The sequence below is a fragment of the Salmo salar genome, chromosome ssa13, assembly GCF_905237065.1.
Source record: "Salmo salar chromosome ssa13, Ssal_v3.1, whole genome shotgun sequence".
NCBI classification, from domain to species: Eukaryota; Metazoa; Chordata; class Actinopteri; order Salmoniformes; family Salmonidae; genus Salmo; species Salmo salar.
Genome location: NC_059454.1, coordinates 50,386,523 through 50,394,777, shown reverse-complemented (window position 1 = coordinate 50,394,777; position 8,255 = coordinate 50,386,523). Strand labels below are relative to the sequence as shown.

The 8,255-nt window shown below is 45.1% G+C and overlaps 1 protein-coding gene across 4 annotated transcripts in view; it reads right to left on the bottom strand.

The window, feature by feature from the left end:
- Positions 1-3,554: 3,554 nt before the first annotated feature.
- Positions 3,555-8,255, bottom strand: part of LOC106567377 (forkhead box protein J3) — a 114,167-nt gene continuing 109,466 nt past the window's right edge. For all 4 annotated transcript variants that reach the window (XM_014136545.2, XM_014136544.2, XM_014136548.2 and 1 more), the window contains 3 exons: positions 6,089-6,277; positions 5,712-5,813; positions 3,555-5,627 (listed from right to left, as the gene is read on the bottom strand). In XM_014136545.2, the coding sequence (XP_013992020.1) occupies positions 5,515-5,627; positions 5,712-5,813; positions 6,089-6,277 (404 nt within the window). In that variant the 3' untranslated portion in view covers positions 3,555-5,514. The remainder of the gene's footprint in view (positions 5,628-5,711; positions 5,814-6,088; positions 6,278-8,255) is intronic.

The window sequence follows — 8,255 nt, the reverse complement described above, 5'->3', positions numbered from 1 at the left end:
CTTGGTCACCTTCCTGACCAAGGCCCTTCTCCCCCGATTGCTCAGTTTGGCCAGGCAGCCAACTGTTGGAGGAGTCTTGGTGGTTCCAAACTTCTTCCATTTAAGGATGGAGACCACTGTGTTCTTGGGGACCTTCAATCCTGCAGGTACCCTTCCCCAGATCTGTGCCTCGACACAATCCTGTCTTGGAGCTCTACAGGCAATTCCTTCAACATCATGGCTTGAGTTTTGCTCTGACATGAACTGTCAACTGTGGGACCTTATATAGACAGGTGTGTGCTTTTCCAAATCATGTCCAATCAATTGAATTTACCACAGGTGGACAAGTTGTAGAGTTGTAAATAAGTTGCTTTCTTTAAAAATATTATAAAAACAGTTTTTGCTTTGTCATTATGGGTAATTGTGTGTAGATTGATTAAATACAATTGTAGAATAAAGGCTGTAATGTAACAAAATGTGGAAAAAGTCAAAAGGGTCTGAATACTTTCCCGAATGGACTGTATTGGAGAATTTCTTGTGAGCAAGAATCATTCCTATGCCTCCTGAGTGGCGCAAGGCACTGCATCGCAGTGCTAGCTGTGCCACTAGAGATCCTGGTTCGAGTCCAGGCTCTGTCGCAGCCGGCTGTGACCGGGAGACCCATGGGGCAGCGCACAATTGGCCCAGCGTTGTCCAGGTTAGGGGAGGGTTTGGCTGGCAGGGATGTTCTTTTCCCATCGCGCACTAGCGACTGTGGCGCAGTGCACACTGACACGGTCGCCAGGTGTACGGTGTTTCCTCCGGCACATTGGTGCGGCTGGCTTCCGGGTTAAGCAGGCGTTGTGTCAAGACGCACGGCTCTCGATCTCCGCTTCTCCCGAGTCCATACGGGAGTTGCAGCGATGGGACAAAACTAACTACCAACTGGATACCACGGAATTGGGGAGAAAAAGGGGTAAAAAAGAATTGGCCCAAAAAGACAACAAAATGAAGTAAAATTTATCAATACCATTTTAATAAACATTGAAACATTTGTAACTATAAGACTCCAGTACAAGGAAGAGTGTCACACAAAAAGCCAATGCATTTGATCACATTTATATATATATATATATATATATACACACACACACGGTTTCTCTCTTGAAAGAGCAAGAACAAAATACTACCCCTCCCTCCATTTGTTTAATTCATGAGTCCCTTCACTGATGATTGAAATGACATAGTTAGCACAATAACACACTGACATACAATATATTGTTTCTGCTTGTCATCAAAAACCAGCACGTGACAGAAATCAGAAATCTTGACCATAGATGCGGTAAAGAGGTCAATGGAACTTGACCAAAATCAACGGAAATGCCATGGGAACATTCCCGAATCTCATCATTACCCCCCCCCAACAAAATGACCCTACACTTAGGCTATTGTTTACATGTGTATTTCACACTGTTGAGGTAAAAATTGGAGTACAATGCTTGTATGGATGTCAAGCCCAATACATGTTCATTCATCGTCACCAATCAACTGCACTATGCATTACAGTTAAAACGACTAACACCACCGATTTCGCTCATACAAACGTGAGCTAGCATTTATCAGTCACTTCTAAACCAGAAAAGGGACTACTTCTAAATGTTATGTACCAAAAACATCCAAATATACTGCTCAAAAAAATAAAGGGAACACTTAAACAACACATCCTAGATCTGAATGAAAGAAATAATCTTATTAAATACTTTTTTCTTCATATAGTTGAATGTGCTGACAACAAAATCACACAAAAATAATCAATGGAAATCCAATTTATCAACCCATGGAGGTCTGGATTTGGAGTCACACTCAAAATTAAAGTGGAAAACTACACTACAGGCTGATCCAACTTTGATGTAATGTCCTTAAAACAAGTCAAAATGAGGCTCAGTAGTGTGTGTGGCCTCCACGTGCCTGTATGACCTCCCTACAACTCCTGGGCATGCTCCTGATGAGGTGGCGGATGGTCTCCTGAGGGATCTCCTCCCAGACCTGGACTAAAGCATCCGCCAACTCCTGGACAGTCTGTGGTGCAACGTGGCGTTGGTGGATGGAGCGAGACATGATGTCCCAGATGTGCTCAATTGGATTCAGGTCTGGGGAACGGGCGGGCCAGTCCATAGCATCAATGCCTTCCTCTTGCAGGAACTGCTGACACACTCCAGCCACAAGAGGTCTAGCATTGTCTTGCATTAGGAGGAACCCAGGGCCAACCGCACCAGCATATGTTCTCACAAGGGGTCTGAGGATCTCATCTCGGTACCTAATGGCAGTCAGGCTACCTCTGGCGAGCACATGGAGGGCTGTGCGGCCCCCCAAAGAAATGCCACCCCACACCATGACTGACCCACCGCCAAACCGGTCATGCTGGAGGATGTTGCAGGCAGCAGAACGTTCTCCACGGTGTCTCCAGACTCTGTCACGTGCTCAGTGTGAACCTGCTTTCATCTGTGAAGAGCACAGGGCGCCAGTGGCGAATTTGCCAATCTTGGTGTTCTCTGGCAAATGCCAAACGTCCTGCACGGTGATGGGCTGTAAGCACAACCCCCACCTGTGGACGTCGGGCCCTCATACCACCCTCATGGAGTCTGTTTCTGACCGTTTGAGCAGACACATGCACATTTGTGGCCTGTTGGAGGTCATTTTGCAGGGCTCTGGCAGTGCTCCTCCTGCTCCTCCTTGCACAAAGGCGGAGGTAGCGGTCATGCTGCTGGGTTGTTGCCCTCCTACAGCCTCCTCCACGTCTCCTGATGTACTGGCCTGTCTCCTGGTAGCGCCTCCATGCTCTGGACACTACGCTGACAGACACAGCAAACCTTCTTGCCACAGGTCGCATTGATGTGCCATCCTGGATGAGCTGCACTACCTGAGCCACTTGTGTGGGTTGTAGACTCCGTCTCATGCTACCACTAGAGTGAAAGCACTGCCAGCATTCAAAAGTGACCAAAACATCAGTCAGGAAGCATAGGAACTGAGAAGTGGTCTGTGGTCCCCACCTGCAGAACCACTCCTTTATTGGGGGTGTCTTGCCAATTGCCTATAATTTCCACCTGTTGTCTATTCCATTTGCACAACAGCATGTGAAATTTATTGTCAATCAGTGTTGCTTCCTAAGTGGACAGTTTGATTTCACAGAAGTGTGATTGACTTGGAGTTACATTGTTGTTTAAGTGTTCCCTTTATTTTTTTGAGCAGTGTATATCTAAATCTGACTTTAGTAACCACATTGTGGGCTTGTTACAATAAATCCATCATTACGGATTTGACGAATATCCACTTTGTTAGAACAGATTTGTTGAACATGAGGCAATCTGGCATCTGTTCCATTGATCTCTTTACCGCATTTATAACTCTTGAGTTCTTTAAAAGACATGAGCACTTTGGGTCCCGTTTTAATAATCATTCCTGTATATATTCAGTTAAATACTGATTTACATCATTCAATGGATATGATTTCAATTATGGAACTGTAGGTATACTAAAGGGATACCGAGAGAACGAGACACTGAAAAATATAAGTAGCACAGTTCAAATGCAGCTCATTTGATAATTTTGTCTGTTTATTTATTGTTTCTACTGCATTGTCCACCACACTCTTTCCCTCACTGAGCTCTTATGATTTTTTTCCCCAGAAGATAGGGGAGAGGTTAGGCCTATCAGTCCAACCATTTTCTCTACTTGATGCTACCGTATCCAGCATTGTGCAAAAACAGCTTACCCTCTCCCATCCTATGACTAGGCACCTTGGAATCATCGGTGTCCCCGTCCATTCCGATTCTTTACCCTTCTCCAAAAGTGTACACTCATTCACCCCCCATCCCCTACACATTTCAAATAACTGGATTGGTGCAAGTTAATTCCTTTTAAATCTATGAGGGGCAATGCAAGGATACGATTGCACACTTTGGGAGAATTGGAATGTAGCCAATCTGTAACCATGTGATCATTTTGAACAAGAGGACTTCATGTTATTTAGTGTCAGGCCAAATTAATATAATCCTTGACTAAAGTCACGTTATAGTAGTCTCGTTCACCAGACACACGAGTCTACTATATACTGTAAGTCCTAAATCCACATTTCACTTAATTAACTTATAACGTAGTACATTGGGTGTACCAAAGTGGTCGAAACACCTGCCAACAGGTACATTAAACTACACACATACCCATTTGACCTTTTGGTAATGCTAAAAAAGGAAATAGGGGTTATGCATTATTCTGAAATAAAAGAGGAAACAGGGACCCTGAGGGCTTCGTACCATGGAGTTACTAACGGGACAGTCCTGATGAACGCTAACACATACTTGCACACTCTCACACAGGCACAGAAGAGATAGATAAAACTGTAGACACCATAACACCACCAGTAAGGGATTGACAGGCGATACGTACATAGCATTGGCCCAGCGTCACCATTTCTTTTATGAGCACAGCGTTAAGTGGTGACATACAAAGCACAAAATAACTGCTACACCGGAAGATTTTTGTTCTTCAAACCATTGAAAGTTAAAGCAAGTAATTTTTTTTATTTAAAATCCTTAATGTCTATGTAAGGGTGCAATTCAGACCTGGGTTCAAATTCTATATAAAACTTCAGCTGTGCTTCATTGAGCATGCCTTTTGCAATGGAACCGTGCTTAAAGTGCAAGCCCCGCCCATCTGGCACTCAAGGTGGACTGAAACAAATGCTCAAAGAATTTGAATGATTTCAAAAAGCATTTGAACCGAGGTCTGGTGTAATGCGATTTCTCCTCTGACCAAATAGTCAATTCCCTCTGCAATATAAGCCTGCAACCACAAGATGGTGCTCAATTCCATACAGTTGGCATTGTTTGAGTCAGTCAAAGAGATCAGACACTTGTTAGAATGAGCATCCTTATCTGGTCTTCCCTCAAATTTCGAACTAACTTTATTTCTTGGAAGTGGCGAAAGTATCCGTCCATGGATCACTGCTGTCAGATAGGTGAGGGGTGCTACATTGAGGGACAAGGAGTTGCAATACTGTCCGGACTAACTGGCAAGATGCCAGATGTTTTTGTAGTGATGGAACAAAAATGTATCACTTTGAGTCTTGTTCATATGTATAAATAGCACTATCTTTTTCATCCACGCCCATTCCTTTCAGCTTAGTGGCAGGCGGACGTCCACTTTCAGTCTTCAGTTGAAAGAAACGAGAATAGAAGCATGAATAAAAAAATATATACTTCACCGACACTTGTAAAACTGTTGGCACTCAGAACACAGACGAGACAATGCAAACCATTCCAAAAGTGTTTTTTTTTTCTCCTCAAATGTGACCATCCAACTTGTCTACTGGCAAACGTTGACTAGTCTCTCCCTCTGTGTATGATTGTCTTCAAAGTCACTCTCGTATAAAAAGACCAAGATCATGGGATTGATATTCCTCTTCTGGAATGTCTCTTTTTTCAGGGCAGGTGGTCGTTTCCACTCTTCTCACACCCTCTCTCTATCCCTCCTTTTCTTCCTCTCTTCAGGGTGATTCTAAACGATGGCGTCCCAGTCAAAGTCGTCCTGGATGTCGTTGGTGGGCAGCCTCCTCATCTGGTAGTGCCCGGGCGGCATCATGTGCTGCTGGTTCATCTGGTCATGGTGCCCTGAGAATGGAGGTAGACGTGTAAGGCAGCTGGACGCACACACACACGCACACACAAGAGGGTCTGAGTAGTTAGCAGTAGTACCTGTCACCGTGGAGCCTGCATTGCTCATGGGGGACATGTGGGGGTAACCCGGGGGTCCCATCATTGAAGACATGTTCTGTCTGGAGTCCATGTACAGATTACCTACAGGAGATGAAGACATCCAACAGGAAGCAACAGTCATTCAGTTCTTACCTCAACTCCACTGATCTATGGACTGTGATAAGATCAGTAAAAGGAGACTTCGTTTTAAGCAATCCAACCCTTTCAGATCTATGGGACGCACGTTAGAGGTTGCCCTTAGGCATAGACCTAGGATCAGCTACTGTCCTCAACCCTAACAGTTACCATAGGGGAAAACGCAAAACTGAACTTAGATCAGTGTCTAGTGAGGCAACGCCATCCTAATGGCCACTGACCCGTGTTGATGTGCTGGCTGGGCTTGCTGGTGTCCATGGGGCTGTGGCAGGTGGGCAGGGGTGGCCCCTGTGGTGGGATGATCCCGGTGTGTGTGAAGAACTGGTTGATGGAGGAGCATAGGTCTGCCATCTGGGCCAGGTCCAGGGACCAGTTGTTCAGCTCCGCCTGCCTCATGCTCTCCTTCAGTCCTGTCATAGATACACACAGACAGGGGGTCGTTCTCATTTCACTAGTCCTTAGTGGTTTCCTCTTCTAGTCTCCTTTACCTCACCTGCACATGACAATCATGCCCATAGCATGATGCTGCCACCACAATACTTGAAAATACAAGTGTTTCATTCTGTGTTGTATTTGATCCAAACCTGTAGTTTCTAATTTAGCCCATTCACATCCTTGTACTTTGTTTAGTACAATATCAAAATGCACTTAGACAATTCACATTGAAGTTTTAAGACTGTCATTATCTATCATACTTTCAGTGTCAAAGTTGCGAAAAAACATTAACTGAACAAAAACAAACATGTAAAGTAATGTCTCATGAGCTGAAATAAAAGACCCCAGACATTTTTTTATATGCACAAAAAGCTTATTCCTCAACTTTTGTACATCCCTGTTTCTCCTTTGCCAAGATAATCCATCCACCTGATAGGTGTGGCATATCAAGAAGCTGGTCAAAAAGCATGATCATTACACAGCTGTACCTTGTGCTGGGGCAATAAAAGGGCACTCAAATGTGCAGTTTTGTCACAACATGATGCCACAGATGTCAAGTTGAGGGAGCGTGCAATTGGCATGCTGACTATAGGAATCTCCAGCTCCACCAGAGCTGTTGCCAGAAAATGTCATGTTAATTTCTCTACAATAAGCCACCTCCAACGTAGTTTTAGAGAATTTGAATGTACGTCCAACCGGCCTCACAACCGCAGACCATGTGTAACCATGCCAGCCCAGGACCTCCACATCCGGCTTGAGACCAGCCACCCAGACAGCTGATGAAACTGTTTGTTCGCACAAGCGAAGAATTTCTGCACAAACAAACCATCTAAGGGAAGCTCATCTGAGTGCTTGTCATCCTCACCAGGGTCTTGACCTGACTGCAGTTCGGCATCGTAATAGACTTCAGTGGGCAAATGCTCACCTTTGATGGCCACTGGCACGCTCGTGAAGTGTGCTCTTCATAGATGAATCCCGGTTTCAACTGTACCGGGCAGATGGCAGACAGCATGTATGGTGTTGTGTGGGCGAGCGGTTTGCTGATGTCAACATTGTGAACCTCTCCAGGGTGTTGGAAAAAGTGGTTGCCGTACAGCTCCAGGATCATCCCAATCGAAACAACCTGTTTGAGAAATTCCAGTCTGAATGAAGCGTTCAATACCACTATCCTCCTCGGACGCCTCTGGGACGATGGTCCAGCCCTGAGTTGGTTCTGCTCATACCTCTCCGTCAGAACGGAATATGCCTCGCTAGGTGGGTCCAGGTCCCAGACCCACCCTGTCAACTGCGGTGTCCCACAAGGATCCATTTTTGGACCCATCCTGTTCATTCTGTATATGCTACCCCTTGGCCGTGTCATCAGCCGGCATGGAATTTCATTCCACTGCTATGCCGATGACACTCAGCTGTATGTAAAAACTGCCCCAAGTCCATCTGCTGCGTGTGCCTGTCTGAACACCTGCCTTGAATAGGGATAGCAATTTGAAATAATTTCACTATTCAAATCATTTTCGGATACCCGGTTACTCAAATCAATGTAAAGAAGCTAGGCTAGTTGAGGCTATTTGGCTGCACTCCCCATCCTTGTCTACAGCAACTCCATTCAGATTAAACAGCCTACCTGTCGGTTGCTCATTGTAGCATACTCCTTCCATTTAGCTAACTTAATGCCATAATTTTAACTCCGTTGCATTGATTAGAGATCTCCCACTTCACGTTGCTACACATGGAACCTCTGACCAGTGCCAACAATAAGCTACTGTACATGCGGTCCAGCACTCACCCATAACCTACCTCACCATTGCAGGCCAGAACATTGATCTCATCCTCAGTCTAAAATCTGGGTGTTAAGCTCGACTCCTCTCTGACCTTCGACGAGCACATAAAACATCTGTGCAAAGCATAATTCTTTCACCTTAATAACATTGCCAAACACCGTCGCACCCTTACTCC